Source organism: Bufo gargarizans, chromosome 10 (genome assembly GCF_014858855.1).
Source record: "Bufo gargarizans isolate SCDJY-AF-19 chromosome 10, ASM1485885v1, whole genome shotgun sequence".
Lineage (NCBI taxonomy): Eukaryota > Metazoa > Chordata > Amphibia > Anura > Bufonidae > Bufo > Bufo gargarizans.
The window spans coordinates 44,063,850-44,083,076 of NC_058089.1; the positions used below are offsets into that span (position 1 = coordinate 44,063,850).

General features: G+C 45.8%; 1 protein-coding gene across 1 annotated transcript; it reads right to left on the reverse strand.

The window, feature by feature from the left end:
• Positions 1–1,200: 1,200 nt before the first annotated feature.
• Positions 1,201–5,121, reverse strand: BAD (BCL2 associated agonist of cell death). Its single transcript, XM_044269261.1, has 3 exons — positions 4,974–5,121; positions 4,201–4,376; positions 1,201–1,314 (listed from the first exon to the last, which is right to left on the reverse strand). The coding sequence occupies exons 1-3, from the start codon at positions 5,119–5,121 to the stop codon at positions 1,201–1,203; spliced, it is 438 nt and encodes a 145-aa protein (XP_044125196.1).
• Positions 5,122–19,227: the final 14,106 nt, after the last annotated feature.

The following is a 19,227-nucleotide window of genomic DNA, read 5'->3' on the forward strand; positions in this document are numbered from 1 at the left end:
TGGATCTCTGAAGTTATGTAGAGGCACTGGCCTCTACATATATTCGTCGGATGCATCACATATTGTAAATGTAAGACAGCTTCCTAGCTGTCTTAGGCCTCTTTCACACTGGCGTGTTGCTGTATTGCGGACAGCATTTACGGATTCGCAATACACGGGTGCCGTTCCATGGACATACCACATCACAGATGCGGACCCATTTACTTGAATGGGTCCACAAATCCGGAGATGCAGAATGGTTCGGAACGGAACCACGGAACGGAACCCTACGGAAGCACTACAGAGTGCTTCCGTGGGGTTTCGTCCCGTACTTCCGTTCCGCAAAAAGATAGAACATCCTATCTTGTCCTATCTTTTTGCGCAACAGCCGGATCGCGGACCCATTCAGGTGAATGGGTTCGTGATCCGCTGTGGTTGCCCCACGGACTGTGCTCGTAGATTGCGGCCTGCAATATGGCAACTGGGCGCACACACCAGTGTGAAAGAGGCCTTACATTTAGACAATTTTCTAAGCCTAAAACAAGGGTAGAAAATGGTAAATGAGATGGGCCTGCCGGCCCCTTCACTATTTTAGACCTGGCATGGGAGGGGAAAAGTCGCAGATTGCGGTGCAAAGGACCTTGTTTGAGAGCTTTTTTTGTGGGATTTGGTGACATTTTCATTGGTACCATTTTGAAGTATATAAGATTTTTTGGATCTTTTTAATTATTTTCTTTAGGAGGCACAGCCTATTTTTGTAGAACACTTTTTACCTTTTGTCCCATTAGGGAATTTAAACAATGCACTATAATTAAACTGAGAGTTGCCTATTGGACCCACCAGCTTGGCACTGGACATCATAGGCTTCCATAGTTGGCAGGGTCAGAGGCCCTTCTAAGGTAAGCCGATGAGGTCAGGAAGGAAGCTCCCTCCCTCTGTAAACTCTGGCAGTCAGCATTGACCTTGGCATCTAAGAGATTAATCAGCTGTCATTGGAGTTTTCAGTAATGCCGATAAATACAGCAGGGGCCTATCCCCGATTGGGAAACCACAGCTCCTGTGCCTGCCCGATTAGTGTGCCGTGCATGTACGGCGACGGTCAGGTAGGGGTTAAAACTGTACTCCATGCTGAAAAAACCCAACCCACCCAATACCATTGACAGTGCACGTAAATAACAACTGAGGAGGAGCATTACCTTACTGCGCTCCACCAGACCAGGTTTAATTCTTCTGATGGATGTCTTTCCATCGTAATAAACTAAAAAACATTTCCCGTAAACTCTTGTTTCTGGTCATCTCAGCAGCTGCATTTGCACTTTTAGGACGAGGAAGACCCTGGGGATTATTTATAGAGTTCAAGACTTAGTGAAGAAATGGTATTGCACGAACAGATCACAGTAATATTTTGAAGTAAGCATATTATGTTTTATGCCTTTCAGTCTATTCTTAAACAGGCCTGGCACCTCTCCCGACATGTCTGCTTTAGTAACTACTTACATTCCCTATAAAACACCAATTCTAACACATCTTCTCCTAGTTCTCGGTATTCTGCGGTTACGCTTATTGCTCTTGTATATGTACAAATAAACTGACAAATGGATGCTACCATTCTCCTGGTTTATGTGGAGTGTCGCTACAAAATCTGACACCATACAATCAGTGCTGACAGGGTAAAGTACCACCCAGAGGAATCGTATCCACTAGTTTTCAATGTAGTCGTATATTTCCAGGAGGAATAACAGATGGACAGCACTAAGGAATTCCAACCAAATATGCTCCAGAATTATTGGAGGGAATGCAAGATACGTCAGGAGAGCTGGCCAATCTTCTTTGAGCTCCGAGACAAACGTTGCAAATCACATAAGAAAGTGTTAAAATCAATATTCAGTATTATGGCAAGGTAAGTGTGAATAAGTGAACTACTTCTGTGGCAGCATCTTGCCTTTGCTGCCAGTGGGCATATAACTAGACGATCGGGAGAGGTGGGCTCTCCTATTTGCTCAAACTGCATAAAATGTATGTGCTGGCTGCACTGTTTGCAGATATATCACTGCTGACAGGGCAGGTAAAGCAGACGAAACAGCCCCCTCAAATATTGGACTCATAAGTATGAGGCCACAGCATATTTAAATAGCTCATATTAGCCGAATGGCACAATGGGGGAGGCTTACTGGAATCTGGCTTAATTCCCACCACAAAAAACTGCCATACTTGCTTTGCAGCACACAGTATGTGTTTTAGATGCTTTTTGCGGCTTGCTTAACAATGAGACAGGCTTACAATGGGTTAACTGTACATTCATTTTGGTGCAAAATAAGCCCAAAAGGTGGTTTAACAATGCACTAAATTTATGATTCACCATGAGCCATGGTGATCAATTTAGCGCATCTTTGGTCTGCGTATGAAGACAGGATCTGTAAATCTGTACCCAATATTTTTTGTACCAGTTGGGCTAATGGTAAGGGGATGATATGATGTCAATTCACCAAAACCAAAGACATAACAGTAGTCCTTAAAGGGGTTTTCCCCATCTCAGACAATGGGGGAATATCACTAGGAATATAACATGTCTTGTAAACGCAGCTGGCAAAGTGAAGGAGGGCGCACCGCTCGGCTATTAACGTTGGCCCCATAGAAGTGAATGGAGTCGGTGGCTGCAGTGCGCTCCCATTCATTTCTATGGGGATTCCTGGTCATTTTTGGATTGGCACAAAAAGATGTTACAATATCCTGAGACCTGTGAAAGGTAGACACTATTTTGGGTAAAAAACTGGTGTCTAGTTTAACTACTAACTTATCCTCAAGAATTCTAAGGAATGGTTAATAAATAGATAAAAGCTTGTAGTTCGAAGACCCATCTTGCCAAAGATATCCCTTTATCCTGGTTATTTCTTTGAAAATACACTGGTGATGGAGGGGAGGGTGGGATTTAAACCTCCCTATATTTTTCCTGTCCTATCAGTGGAGGTCAGTCTCAGGATGTGCCAGAGACGACTGGGGAAAAGAGTCCGTGACAGACTCCCTTTAAAAGGATAACCGTCATATTTATTTATTTTTTGCTAAAGTGTAGGGCAAGTGATAGTGTTACCTATCACGTGCCCTACACTTTAGCAAAAAATAAATAAATTGTTACATTTTGCAATAGACTTTATTTAGCCAAAACTTTTATTTTTGGTAGAAAACTGGGGCTGAAATGGCCCTTAGCAGCACTCTTCAAATGAACGTTGCTAAGGGCCATCCGTCTCCTATTAGAAAAGGGGAGACGGGCTGTGCAGACGCTGTGCTTCTGCTTCCCATGCTTCCCTGGGAGACAGAAGGCTGGGCACAGGAGCCTTAGGAGTTAAAATTACATTTATATTCCCCCTTTCTATGCAATCTAATGCTCTATTACATTCACTGCCCTGCGATCCCTGTGATAAAAATTCATGAAGCAGCAGCCGGCTCACTGCACACAGTGCTTCTACCTCCGGCGGCTGCTTCCTTAATTTTAACTCCTAAGACTCCTGTGCCCAGCCTTCTGTCTGCCAGGGAAGCATGGGAAGCAGAAGCACAGCCCGTCTCCCCTTTTCTAATAGCAGACGGATGGCCCTTAGCAACGCTCATTTGAAGAGTGCTGCTAAGGGTCATTTCAGCCCCAGTTTTCTACCAAAAATAAACGTTTTGGCTAAATAAAGTCTACTGCAAAATTGTTACCCATCACTTGCCCTACACTTTTGCAAAAAAAATAAAAAATTGACAGTTATCCTTTAAGCTGACTATACACGATCAGTAACTGCTGCCAGACAGCTTTTCTTTTAGATAGTTGTTTTGTACCTGTTACTATCATTTTATTTGGGCATTTATCTCTATCATACTAATGTATAAAAGGCAAGCTGGGTTGCCAACCACTCACTTCTTTCCTGACTGGATGCAATGTTCACAAGTTGTAATCACTTCAACCGAGCAGTGGCAGATTGAAGCATACAATGCAAACTGTGACTGCTCAGGCATGGCTTCTCAGCCTGCATCTCATCTCTTTAGTATGAAATATTCTAATAAATGTGCTGTTTCTACCTGTAAACTGTACTCTTGATGTAGAGCTCCATGGAATTAATGGAATTTTCAAATAAATGATAATAATTACACTTGTGCGGTGATATCACTGTGACTATTATTCCTGCACTGTTTTGTCACATCGGTCATTACACTTGTGTGAAATTTTCCATATGAAGCTGTGATTACCGTGAAGCTTTGGTCAAATTCATCACTCATTCTTCTCAGCTCTCGTCCATACCGAGCAGCAACCATTAGAGAAGATGGAGCAGAGCGGGAACGTGAGCGGAACTGGTTGAGCTCTCCCACGTGGTCCATCTCCTGGGCCTCCGAGGCAGATTCTGTCCGAGTGCGAGGTTCCTTTCCTGTAAAAGAGAACAAAAAAAAAAAAAGGGATGATATGGCATATATAATAATTAACAGTTAAATACAAATGTAGTAAAGAGATGTACGAGTCAAGCAGACACACAGCTATTGTAAACTAGAGAGCTAATACAATCCCTACCCCATCCCAGGAGTATACTGAAGTCTCCCAATACTTTGGAGTTTTGCAGTAATCAGACTAGTTTGAGAATCCAACAGGCCTGCTCCATTGGCTGAGGTCTGCCTGCTCAGTCAGCCAAAAATCGAAGAAATTAGGAGGTACATTCACCCACGTGGCTGATTTCCTGTAGGTTTCTAATGGCTCAACCACATAGCGTGTACCTCGCAACTGTATGAGCCACAGCTGGCTCCAAATAAACTAAGGACCGCACTGCTTAAAGGATCTGCATTGTTAATGGCCATGTGGTATTGCAGGTGATGCGCAGCCATTAACAATACAGACCTATAAACAGTGTGGTCCTAATTAGTTTAATTAGGCACTTCTGCTTAAATGCAGCATGGCCAAGCCATGTGGTCCTACCCTAAAGTGGTGGTAAAGCATGGTTACGTTATATAGTGCAGAAAGCAAACAGAATTACCTTTGCCCCGTCTCAGGTTTGGAGAACTCCGATGTCCTACTGCTCCTCTATAGGATGGAGGATTTGTTCCTAGGAGGGCTGTACCTTGCTCCTCGTTTGGTGGGAACTCCAATATGGAAAACACTGGGGATGGAGGAGAGTCTGCCATCTGTATTACCAGGAAACGAGATGACAAAGATGTTATGTGCAACTTCTCACCACGTATGTAAGATAGAAGCTGGACCAGGTCTGTCTAAGCTGTGTGAAGAATGAACAAAAATGTCCCAAGGTAGAAAATGGGATTGAACATGAGCGAACACATCTGAGCTAACTAAGGAAAACTGACCGTATATATTGTCGTACACTAAAGACATCATGAAAATTATTCACCTTTCAGATACATTGTTCCAAAAGGAAAAATAGTCTTCAGGTCACACAAATTCGGAAAGCTAGCATACATAAAAGACCGAGAGCCCCACAACAAAAATCAATATAGGTTCCCCATTATGGTGTTGGGGATAGGTCAATATCAGATTGGTGGTGGTCCAGCCCCCCCGCTGATCGAGTGTTTGAAGAGGCCACGGCACTCCAGTGAGCTCTGCACAGTATTGTGGCTTAGTATTGCAGGTCAGCCAATAAGTCATGTGACTGATAAACGCAATGTCACTGGCCTAGGAAGAGGCTGCAGCGCTCACCAGAGTACTATGGACTCTTCAAACAGGTGATCAGGGAGGTGCTGGGAGTTAGACCCCCAATGATCATACATTGATGATCTATCCCGAGTAGGGATGCGCAAACTTCAGTTTTTCAAGGTCAAGTTCGGGTTTACGCTGAATTGCGTTTTGGATTCTGTTACCACGGAACATAATGCAATTCAAGGACGAAATGCATAATGGTAATCGGCCAGATCCGTTATGCTGGCAATAGACTTCTATTATGACGGAATGCACAACGGAATTCCGTTCTTGAATTGTATTATGGTCCGCAGTAACGGAATCCATGACGCAATTCACCATATACTCAAACCCGAACTTCAAAAATTTATGTTCGGTCATCCCTAATCCTGAGAATAGCCCATCAATACCAAGACTGCCGAGAACTATAACCCCTTTACCCAACCTTGCATCCCACCTGCCCAAAAAAATGAGGTCAGTCACAGCTTTATTAAAAGGCATACATTTTTTCCAACCATCAACATTATTTCAACATAAAAAACAGCATATTGAGTGTTTAAAGAAGTGGTATGCCGGACCACCGGACTCCCGATGAGGAAGCCAGTTTGACCTGGCGATAAGCGTAACTTACCTACAAACCATGCCTCCTGATTCTCCTATTTGATAAGTATTTGCATTTTTTATGCCTTATTTATGCATTATGTACTACTTTGATGGCGTATATATATGTTTCCATTTAGAAATTGGTGGTTGTAGGTATGTGTGTTGGAGATATGTCTAGTCCACACACAGTGTAATTATATACAATGATTAAAATTTTTATGACAAGAGGTGCAGCCTTGTATGCGGTATTTCTTCAATTCTACATGGTTTTGTATTAATACCGTGGTTTGCACTCTGTGATGTTTATTTGGTGTGCCCCCTAATTCTAGTCCTTTGCTACTTTTGGCTTATGATGCGAAAATCTCTCTGCATTGGGCCTGCGCTCCTTGTTTACTGTATGTTGGTCCAGCAATATTAACGACCAAATGTCCACATACTGGTTGGACCAAATCTTCTGCTTAGTGTCATCATCCACATGAGAACCCAGGGGGCTAATTCCGCAGAAAACGGCTTCCTTATGAACCCCTGCTCTAAGAACTCTGTCAACGGACGGCGGGAACGCAGTAGCGGCCACCTGCTCAAGCTGACATATACAAACTAAAAAGACAGGGTGGCATTAGCAGGAGGTGCTCAAACCCACATGCAGTCGTGCATATATACAGGGGAGCAAATCCTGCACTTGTGGCCCGTTGCTAATGGCGATCCCCAGCAAAATGCATACATGGAGGATGCCTGCGGCGAACCACAAGTACCACAATAGACATCTCACACAAGGTAACAAGTGCGTATGTCAGAATCAATATAACAAAACAATAACAGATACAGGTGCACTCTGCAGTCTCACTAAACCCTCAAACTGATTTTAAAATTGAGAGATTAGTCAACATGTCCTACGGTGTAGAACATGTCTAAGCCCGGGCACCACGTCAAGGTTTCTCAAGTAGCCCGAGACCTAACGCTCTCCTACCTGAGCCGTATGGGCGATACCAGGAGCCAGTGGGCAAATTACAGGAGCATGAGGCCGACTCACAAACAGCTCACCAGTTACCTCCAGCATGTAACCATGCTTGCAATGGGAGGAGGGAGGAGTCTGTGAGTCCCACTCAAGACTGACTGATATGGCCCAGGCCTCACAGGTGCACCTAAATGTGGCCTGTAGATGGAAAACAGGCACATTTAAATTGGAGTTTATACACCTCCAGGAGTCTATATATACAAACTAAAAAGACAGGGTGGCATTAGCAGGAGGTGCTCAAACCCACATGCAGTCGTGCATATATACAGGGGAGCAAATCCTGCACTTGTGGCCCGTTGCTAATGGCGATCCCCAGCAAAATGCATACGGTGGAGGATGCCTGCGGCGAACCACAAGTACCACAATAGACATCTCACACAAGGTAACAAGTGCGTATGTCAGAATCAATATAACAATATAACAAAACAATAACAGATACAGGTGCACTCTGCAGTCTCACTAAACCCTCAAACTGATTTTAAAATTGAGAGATTAGTCAACATGTCCTACGGTGTAGAACATGTCTAAGCCCGGGCACCACGTCAAGGTTTCTCAAGTAGCCCGAGACCTAACGCTCTCCTACCTGAGCCGTATGGGCGATACCAGGAGCCAGTGGGCAAATTACAGGAGCATGAGGCCGACTCACAAACAGCTCACCAGTTACCTCCAGCATGTAACCATGCTTGCAATGGGAGGAGGGAGGAGTCTGTGAGTCCCACTCAAGCTGACATAACAAAGCCTTAAGGGCCGGAAATAAATTATTATTAGAAATCCCACAATCCCAGGCCCCCATAAAATTAAACCGACCACCCTCTGGCGTCGGAAGATCCACAAGAACCACCGGCAGAACCTCTGGAAGAGCAGGTGCCACCGAAACCGCGCTGGTCTGACTGACCCCGCGGGACAACCGATTGGCTTAAGGAACAAGCTCCCACCTCTTGTTGCGACAATGAGATTCCGACCTGCCAGAGCTGGAGGAACTCAGATCAGACGTCGATGGCGAACGCCAACGGGGAGATCTGGAACAAGTAGAACACCTGTTGTGCTGGGAAGATCTGGAACAGGTAGAACACCTGCTGTGTCGGGAAGATCTGGAACAGGTAGAACACCTTCTGTGCCGGGAAGATCTGGAACAGGTAGAACACCTGCTGTGCCGGGAAGATCTGGAACAGGTAGAACACCTGCTGTTACGGGAAGATCTGGAACAGGTAGAACACCTGCTGTGCCGGGAAGATCTGGAACAGGTAGAACACCTGCTGTGCCGGGAAGATCTGGAACAGGTAGAACACCTGCTGTACCGGGAAGATCTGGAACAGGTAGAACACCTGCTGTGTCTGGAAGATCTGGAACAGGTAGAACACCTGCTGTGTCGGGAAGATCTGGAACGGTGCTGCGACCGCCTATGTTTCGGGGTAGCATTAGGGTGCCGCCTACGACGACCGACACTTCCAGAGGACGAACAAGATCGGAAACCCAGCATGGGACAGGTAGCTATGTGCTGCTGATTTACAGCAGAAGCTTGTACCAGCATTGTAGAGAGGCCACCAGCAGGTGGCTGTAATGCACTGAATAACAGCAGGAGGAGCAGAAAGCTGAAGGGGGGAAGAGACAGGCTGCTCCTGGGGCCGATCATTGGGGAAATGGCTCTTCAGGAGCTGAGGCGTTATTATTGTCCATATTTGTGGGGTAGCACTGTGGCGGTAAGGAGCAGGCACAGAGCACCAGGGGGCACACAACATGGCACCGGAAGCACACATGCTAGGAACAGCGCCCTCATTTCACAGGGGAGAAACCATTCCTGAATTATTTTGAAGGGAGAAGGGGGGACCACACCACTTGCAGCTACAGGATTCAGTACACTTGTCCACACCCCACCCTTTCCACGCTCAAGTCTCTGCAGTCATAGATCTCCTCCTTATGCAGTCTGATGTCCATCCAATCGTGCACAACCCCTTCAACACAGTTCCCCTATAAAGATCCTTAAACCATGAAGGTGATCAATAACTTGTACGGGGGTTCACATCTGCCAGTAAAGATCCCGCTAAACGTGCACCTGGTAAAAGGATGGTCCCCATAGTAGTCAATGACGTCAGTCTCCTCCTTCTATGACAGACCAGCAATAACAGAAGAGATATGGAACGGACACGGTGTGGCACAGTGCTGACAGGCCCCTGTCCTGACCACACACCTGTCAGCCCCTGTCCTATAGTGCTGGCTGAGCCTGTCACACCAGTCCCGCAGGGTTGTGTATGAGAGGACTGTTGAGGGTGGGCTGTGTATGACAGGACTGTCGAGGGGGGGGCTGTGTATGACAGGACTGTCGAGGGGAGGAGGGATGTGTATGAGAGGACTGTTGAGGGAAAGATAGTTGTGTTTTAGAACAGCGGTCCCCAACCGGGCCCTGGAAGATAGTTTCCTAATAGAATGAGCGGGCTCTGAGGTGCCGCACCACTGCCACCAATGAATGTGTGTCTAATATTAAAGTAGGAGGAGGGACGGGGGAGGGTTTATCGCTGCGCCGTCTCAGCTTGTGCTCGGTGAACGGCAGCCTCCTCCTGATTCTTGTGTTCGCCAGTCCACAGCCATTAGTGCTCTGAAAAGCACAGGTACCCACACACTGTCCCACACACTGCAAGAATATTAGCCTTCCTCAAAGTAAAGGCAGGCAAAAAACATGTATCAAGAAGCCAGCAGGATTTGGCGTTAATGTGACTCATTAACTGCAATGTTGCCAATAGCCATAATTTGAGAACGGGTCACCTATTATTAATCTGAGGTAGATGGTGCTATTACATTAGTACCCCCATGTATCTCACATTAAAAGTAAGTGGCCCCCAAGCACCTCATCAAATAATGGGCAACATTGGGGTAACCATTAATGTGAGGTACACATGATGAGGTTACTTACTATTAATGTCAGGCACATGCAGGTCCAAATTGATAAAACAATATTAACGGCAACTTACTCCAGCATGTACCTGATGCCATTAACCTTATCTGCATTGCAGAGGGAATCAGACCCCAAAAGTTAAAGTCAGAGATAAAGTTAAAAAAAAAAGTTAAAAAAAAACAGGCTCTCGCCCTGCTTCTCCGGTTAGTGCCGCAGACACAGACTCCCCAGCACATATCCTACCAGGGGAAGTCTCCGAAACACCTAAGATCGATTTCAAATCGTTGGCTATTGAAGTGGCAAGGCATCTTGCTCCAGATATTAAGGAGACGGTCTCCAAGACACTGTCGCAATCATTGCAGCAGCTGCATGAAGCAGTAGCACAAAACGATTAAAGATTGGAAGAGCTAGAACAGAGAGTGGCCTCGGTGGAAGATGATACATCTAAATCAAACCAAGCTGTACAAGAGCTTTTTAAGCAGAATATCATTCTAAAAGACCGTCTGGAAGATCTGGAGAATCGCTCCAGACGGAATAATGTGCGACTCTTGGGCTTACCAGAAAGTATCAAGCTGCAATCCCTCAAAGACATATGCCAGAGGGAATTTCCAATGGCCCTCGGACTGCAGGGTAGACACAAAGTGGAGAGAGCCCAGCGTATTGGCCCAGTGCCAGATATACATCGCCAACAAACAGATGGCACTCTGGGTTTTGCATCTAGACCCCGCCAAGTTATCATGCGGTATCTGGACTACTGTGATAAAGATCCAATTCTCCGAACCTTTAGATCCCGGAGAGGGCCCCTGAAAATAAGAGGGCATACAATTCTGCTATTTGCAGATTATTCTGCACAAGTTGCAAAAAAAATGAGAATTCAGCCATATCTGTTTAGCACTGCATAAGCAGCATCAAGTTTCAACTGCAATATCCGGCTATATTGAAAGTCACCCACAGGGATGGTACTGTAACATCCTACTATGATCCATCAGCAGCCTAAGAGTTTTTGCAATCTGCAATGGATTTAGGAGAAAAGGGGGACCTCAAAGATCCGCCACAAGCTAGACTCGCCCAACCAGATCCTGCTGGAAGTCCAAAATGGAGGCTGTCGGCGAGTCACCAGAAAAGATGATTCCAGAAGGAGATGAGTGCCCTGTGCTATCTTACTACAAAAGGGACACTGATATCCTTTTATTAAATCTGGAATTATATCAGCAGAACTTATTTCATAGAGTATTATGGTTGATGTAGCTGTTGCTTTACCGCCAAGTTCTGGTATTATAAGAAATGCATATTATAATGTTTTGTGTAGCCTTGTATAATGCCAAATAGATGACAGTTGTCATGTTTTGCAGCCTAGAAAAAAGGAAGTCAATTAGAGAAAAGTTTGGAGGACCAGGAAAAGTTAAGAGAGTTGAAAGTTAAAATGTTCATTTACTATAGCTTTCATTTATGGGGAGGGGGAAGATGGAAGGGAATGTTTTCATTGCTGGAGATCTCAAATATGTGAGCTACCAATCTCTCCCAGGTCTAGATGTAACAAGGTTGTACCCTAACTTGATAGCAGATCATAGTTACCAACTGTATTATGAGAGTAATCTCATGGAATGTCAAAGGTTTAAGGTCTCCACATAAAAGGTGGATGGTTCTCTGGCACTTAAAAATTTTTAAACCAGATCTTGCGCTCTTACAGGAAACACACTTGACAGATGCAGATTTTACCAGAATGAATAAGCAGGCCAGGTTTGGGGCTCTGCTTCAGTCCAGTGTAAAGTGGGAGTGTTGATTCTGATAAATAAGAACTTAAATTGTCAGGTCCTGGGGTCCACATCAGACGACCAGGGTCGTTGGGTGCAAATCTCACTGCTGATTCAAGATCCACAATTTAGTATTTAGAACATTTCTAGTCCGAATTCTAATAACGCCCGATTCTTCAAAGATCTAGAGGGTATATTATTAGCCGATCATTGTTCCAACAAAATTGTAGGAGGAGACTTCAACTCGGTAGTACAGGGGATGGAGGACAGGAAGCACGTCTCGGCCAGGTCGGGGGGATGTGGACCTCAGGACAGGGTTTTACACGCAATGATGGAGGGGGTAGGGTTGTTGGATCCCTAGAGACAATTACATCTAGATGAGAGGAGTTTCACCTTTTATTCTCATGCAAAAGATTCCTGGTCCCGTATTGATTATATTTTAGTTAATCATTCCTTGCTGGATAAAGTGGAGAGTGCAAACATAGGAGACATGATTATATCAGATCATGCACCGGTCTTACTAGATCTAAGAGATACTGTCACGAGGGTATCGAGAACCACGCCTGACTCCGTTATACCCGGGGTCAGGAAGTCACAGCGGTTGGCTGCATGCTCTATTTAAGATAGGGCTGTTTTCCTTATGGTAGCTTTCTGGGTTTGCTTTGCAAACCCTTTTGGCTCACTCAGGGATCCGTAGCTCCTTCTCCTCAGCTGTTCCTTGTCCAGCACTCCCAAACCTCCTTATATTCCTCTCTCACACTTCTCTGGTTGCCAGAGATAGAGCTTCCTGCCTGGACATCTATCCTGACCCACTGGAGCTGTGTTGCTGCGTTCTCTGACTGTTGATTCAGAACGCTACCCTCCGGATCCCTGTTGGACCTTTGTGGACAGTTGTTGTCGTCCACCTGGGTGTTTGTGTTTGTCTGTGTTTGTCTGTCCTCTCCCTGGTGTTTCCCTCTTAGTGCAGTGGTGAGGACTAGCGATCCCACCGGCCTGTTCACTATCTAGGGCTCATTTCAGGGAAAGCCAGGGTTTAGGCACGTGATCGCCGCACGGGTGAGGAACCCGTCTAGGGACGTCAGGGCAGTCAGGTGCCAGCCGCAAGGTGAGTTAGGGGTCACCACATTTCCCTCTCCCTTAGGCAGGGCTTTCCCTGTTTTCCTCCCTGTGCGTGACACCGGTCATTACATTATCTCTGGCCCTTATTTTGTGTAGGTAAAAAAAAAAATAAAAAAAAAATATATATATTATTTTTGTTTTTTTACCTACTTAGAATCCAGTATGGATCAAATTGCTGCTCTGTCCAAACAATTTCATGGCCTGTCTTTGGAGGTGGTAGGATTGAAGGCGTCGGTCCTCCAGCAACAGCAGCAATTACAACTGACCGCAAGCCCAGCGGTTGCTACTGGTAACCAGGTTGTTGCGGAACCCAAGGTCCCTCTCCCTGACAGATTTTCTGGGGGAAGGGACAAGTTTTTGACATTCCGTGAGGCCTGTAAGTTATATTTTAAACTGCGCCCTCACTCCTCTGGTAATGAAGATCAGCGGGTGGGGGTTGTTATTTCCCTGCTGCAGGGGGACCCGCAGTCCTGGGCGTTCTCTTTACCTACTGATTCCCAGGCTCTTCGGTCAGTGGATGAGTTTTTCGGGGCCTTGGGTCTCATATATGACGACCCTGACCGAGTAGCACTGGCTGAATCAAGATTACGGAGACTCTTACAAGGAGAACGGCCGGTAGAGGAGTATTGCTCTGAATTCCGTAGGTGGGCTACGGATACCCAATGGAACGACCCGGCTCTCAGGAGTCAGTTCTGCTCTGGGTTATCCGAAAGGGTTAAGGATGCGCTTGCATTATATGAGACCCCCTTTTCCCTTGATGCGGTTATGTCCCTTTCTATCCGTATAGAGAGACGCCTTAGGGACAGGTTGAAAGAACCGGAGAAATTGGTAACTCCTCTCAAGCAGCAGTTAGTCTGTACGGACTTAGACGAGCCTATGCAGCTAGGAGGAACTACTCGTCAGGTCCGTCCTCCTGAGGCTCGCCGTAGGCGTGGGGTTTGTTTTTTTTGTGGGGAGAGGGGTCATTTCATTAATGTCTGTCCTTCTTTCCTCAGAAAAAAAAGACCGTCGGAAAAACTACTAACCCCAGGCTGTGTGGAGGATCTCAGCCGGGGGGTATACGTCTCCTCCATACGTACATCGCAATTTGTGTTGCCAGCGGTTATTATTTTTGGTGATAAGACGGAGACTATTTCTTTCTTTTTAGACAGTGGAGCAGGGGTAAATTTGATAGATGCCCATTTTGCCCGCACTTTGGGTTTGTCTCTCTGTACGTTACAGAGACCCATTCCCATATTCGCTATTGATTCTGCTCCCCTGTCTCAGAGAAACCTCACCCACATTGTTCATAATTTACACCTTCGGGTAGGGGACCACCATAACGAGATGCTTTCAGGTTATGTTCTGGAGGGGCTTCCCACTCCGGTGGTGCTGGGTCTTCCCTGGTTGGTAGCGCACAATCCAGTAGTGGATTGGCAGGCCAGGGAGATATTGGAGTGGAGTGAGCAGTGCAGAGAAAATTGCTTAAATAGCAATTGCTTAGTCGCCTCCATAGCTACCCTACCTACATTTATTTTGGATTTTAAGGATGTTTTTTCTGAAAATGGTTGTCAGAAGTTACCACCTCATAGTCCTTATGATTGCCCGGTTAACCTTATTCCCGGCGCAAAATTACCCAAGACCAGGTTATATAATCTTTCGGGTCCAGAGAGACAAGCCATGAAAGATTATATCTCCGAGAGCTTGGCTAAGGGACACATCAGGCCCTCTTCTTCACCCGTGGCTGCAGGGTTTTTCTTCGTTAAAAAGAAAGATGGGGGCCTGCGTCCTTGCTTAGATTTTCGCGAATTAAATCGGATAACCATCCGAGACCCATACCCTCTTCCTCTCATTCCTGACCTGTTTAATCAGATTGCGGGTGCTAGGTGGTTCTCCAAACCTGATCTTGGGGGGCCTACAATCTGATTCGTATTAAGGAGGGGGATGAGTGGAAGACAGCGTTTAACACCCCTGAGGGGCATTATGAAAATCTAGTTATGCCTTTCGGTCTGACCAATGCTCCTGCCGTCTTTCAACATTTCGTTAATGACATTTTTAGCCATCTAATCGGCAGGTTTGTGGTAATATACCTAGATGATATTTTAATTTATTCGTCTGATCTGAGAACACATGAGGAGCATGTCAGACAAGTACTGCAGGTCCTACGGACGAATGAATTATATGCTAAAATTGAAAAATGTGTCTTCGCCGTTCAGGAGATACAATTCCTGGGTTATTTTTTATCTGCTTCAGGTTTCCGTATGGATCCTAGGAAGGTCCAGGCAATTTTAGATTGGGATCTTCCTGAGAACCTCAAAGCACTACAACGGTTCTTGGGCTTCGCGAATTTCTATAGGAAATTCATTAAAAATTATTCACTTATTGTAAAACCGCTTACTGACATGACTAGGAAGGGGACTGATTTTTCTAAATGGTCTGACGCCGCTAAAGTTGCTTTTTCCTCTCTAAAAGAGAGGTTTACCTCAGCACCTGTACTAGTCCAACCTGATGTCTCTGAGCCTTTTATTGTTGAAGTCGATGCGTCAGAGGTGGGAGTGGGGGCGGTGCTGTCTCAGGGTCAGTCTCCTGGCAAATGGCGTCCTTGTGCTTTCTTTTCGAAAAAACTATCTGCAGCAGAAAAGAACTACGATATTGGCAATAGGGAACTATTAGCTATTAAACTTGCGTTTGAGGAGTGGCGCCACTTCTTAGAGGGGGCAGTCCACCCCGTCACTGTGATTACGGACCACAAAAATCTCCTGTACCTCGAATCAGCTAAGCGTCTCACCCCTAGACAGGCTAGGTGGTCGCTATTTTTTACCAGGTTTAACTTTGTTATTACCTATCGTCCTGGGGCAAAGAACACCAAGGCTGATGCACTATCTCGTTGTTTCCCTGGAAGGGGTAATGTGAGTGATCCGGTGCCCATTCTACAAAGAGGAGTGGTTGTCTCTGCGGTACACTCTGCTCTGGAGGGGAAGGTGTTAGAGGCCCAGGGGGACGCCCCGGTCTCTTGCCCCTCAGAGAAATTGTTTGTACCGTTGAACCTACGTTTCGAATTATTAAAGGAACATCATAATTCGGCACTTGCTGGGCACCCGGGTAGTAAAGCAACCTTGGAGCTATTGTCTCATCGTTTTTGGTGGCCAAGGTTGCGTCAGGATGTATTGGATTTTGTGTCTTCTTGTTCTACCTGTGCGCGCGCAAAAGTTTCACATACACGTCCTGCAGGGTCTCTATTACCACTCGTCATTCCCAATAGACCGTGGACACATCTGTCAATGGATTTTATCACTGACTTACCTTTGTCTGCGGGTAAAACAGTGATTTTGGTAGTAGTGGACAGGTTTAGCAAAATGGTACACTTCATTGCGTTACCCGCACTACCTAATGCTAAGACTCTTGCTCAGGTATTCGTCAGTGAAATCGTGAAGCTTCACGGGGTCCCCTCCGATGTTGTTTCAGATCGGGGTACCCAGTTTATTTCTAAATTTTGGAAAGCTTTTTGTTCCCGTTTGGGGGTACACTTGTCCTTTTCCTCAGCTTTCCATCCTCAGTCGAATGGACAGACTGAGCGTACCAACCAAAACCTTGAGACATATCTAAGATGTTTTGTGTCTGAAAACCAAGAGTTGTGGTCATCATATTTACCGTTAGCTGAGTTTGCCATAAATAATCGTCGTCAGGAATCCACTGGCAAGTCATCATTTCTTGGTGCATATGGTTTTCATCCCCAATTCTGTACTTTCAAAGAGGGGGGGGGTCTTCTGGGGTTCCCGAAGAGGAACGTTTTTCGTCATCTCTTTCATCGGTATGGCAGAAGGTGCAAGCTAACTTGAAAAATATGGGAGGTAAATACAAATGCATGGCTGATAAGAGACGGTCGCCAGGTCCGGACCTAGGAGTGAATGACTATGTGTGGTTGTCTACTAGGAATATTAAATTGAAGGTTCCCTCTTGGAAACTGGGTCCTAGGTTTATTGGCCCTTACAAAATTGTAGCCATCATCAACCCCGTGGCTTTTCGCCTGGAGTTACCTCAGACTTTTAAAATTCATAATGTTTTTCATAAGTCGTTACTCAAAAAATATGTTCCACCTCTAGAACCATCACCGCTGCCACCCCCTCCTGTTGTCGTGGATGGTAATCTAGAATTTCAGATATCCAAAATTGTTAATTCTCGTCGGGTCCGCCGCTCTCTTCAATATCTGGTGCATTGGAGAGGTTACGGTCCCGAGGAAAGAATGTGGGTTCCTGCGTCTGAGGTAAACGCCGACAGGTTAGTTCGGGTTTTTCATGCCTCTCATCCTGAGAGACCTGGTCCTGAGTGTCCGGAGGCCCCTCGTAGAGAGGGGGGTACTGTCACGAGGGTATCGATAACCACGCCTGACTCCGTTATACCCGGGGTCAGGAAGTCGCAGCGGTTGGCTGCACGCTCTATTTAAGATAGGGCTGTTTTCCTTATGGTAGCTTTCTGGGTTTGCTTTGCAAACCCTTTTGGCTCACTCAGGGATCCGTAGCTCCTTCTCCTCAGCTGTTCCTTGTCCAGCACTCCCAAACCTCCTTATATTCCTCTCTCACACTTCTCTGGTTGCCAGAGATAGAGCTTCCTGCCTGGACATCTATCCTGACCCACTGGAGCTGTGTTGCTGCGTTCTCTGACTGTTGATTCAGAACGCTACCCTCCGGATCCCTGTTGGACCTTTGTGGACAGTTGTTGTCGTCCACCTGGGTGTTTGTGTTTGTCTGTGTTTGTCTGTCCTCTCCCTGGTGTTTCCCTCTTAGTGCAGTGGTGAGGACTAGCGATCCCACCGGCCTGTTCACTATCTAGGGCTCATTTCAGGGAAAGCCAGGGTTTAGGCACGTGATCGCCGCACGGGTGAGGAACCCGTCTAGGGACGTCAGGGCAGTCAGGTGCCAGCCGCAAGGTGAGTTAGGGGTCACCACCTTTCCCTCTCCCTTAGGCAGGGCTTTCCCTGTTTTCCTCCCTGTGCGTGACACCGGTCATTACAGATACTTACCCTAGAGGTTCAGATTACTTAAGGAGATTTCCCTCTAACTTGACTTCAGATGAAGACTTTGTAAATAAATTGGTAGGTTGGTGGGAGGAATATCGAGACAATAACTCAACCCACATAGATTCACCAGAATTATTTTGGAATGCTTCCAAAGCAGTTACGAGGGGAATGATAATGAACTATGTCTTTGGGATGAAGAAGAAAGTTCAACTTCAGTTAAGACAGGCAAGTCTTAAGGTCAGGCAAACGTATCAGGAATTCACTAAAAATCCCTCAGGGGAAAACAAGTTGAAGTGGGTGGAGGCACGTCATGAGTTTGACACCAGTGAAAAAGATAGAGAATCCCTGAGATGCACATATTTTGAAGCTGATATGCATAGGTACGGTAATAAGGCTGGGCATCTACTTGCTAATCTAGCTAAAGGCCAAAGAAAACCCCAGTTTATTTCCATTCTAAAAGATCCGAAAGGGGAGTTGGTCACAGACCCTGCAGCTATAAACTCTATTGTAGGGAATTACTATGAGGCGCTCTATAAAGATAAAATGAAGGCCAGTCTAACTGATACCCTTCTTGCTCAGGTTAATTTACCACGAATTAGCTCGGAACAATTGCAACATTTGAATGCTGATATCACTATTGAGGAACTCCAGTCGGTCATTAAACAGCTGGGGAAAGCAAAAGCACCTGGACCTGATGGTTTCACTGGAGAATATTATAAAGGGCTGATTTCTCAAGTGTCCCCCGCTTTACTGAAACTTTTTAACGAAGTACTGAAGGAACACGACAGGGGTGTCCTTTGTCTCCCTTCCTGTTTAATTTAGCACTTGAACCGTTAGCCAGGAGTTTATGTCAGACAAATTTATTTGAGGGGATAACAGTAGGGAACAGACAAGTGAAGGCAGCCTTATTTGCCGATGATATCATTTTATTTCTAGCTAAACCAAAAGAACATATTGGGAGGATAATGGAGGCGCTCACCCGTTTTGGGACTTACTCGGGTTATAAGATAAACTCCACTACGTGTGAACTTCTTACTTTAGCTCCAGAGGTGAGGGGAACACACCAATTGATCTCTCGATTTGGTATCACCCAGGCTAAATCACATTTCACTTACCTAGGGATTAAGGTTGGCAAGGATCCTCACTCTGTCTACAGATTAAATCCCCCCCCGATTTCCAAAATAATTAAAGAATTAGATAGGTGGCAAGGTCTTCCACTCTCTT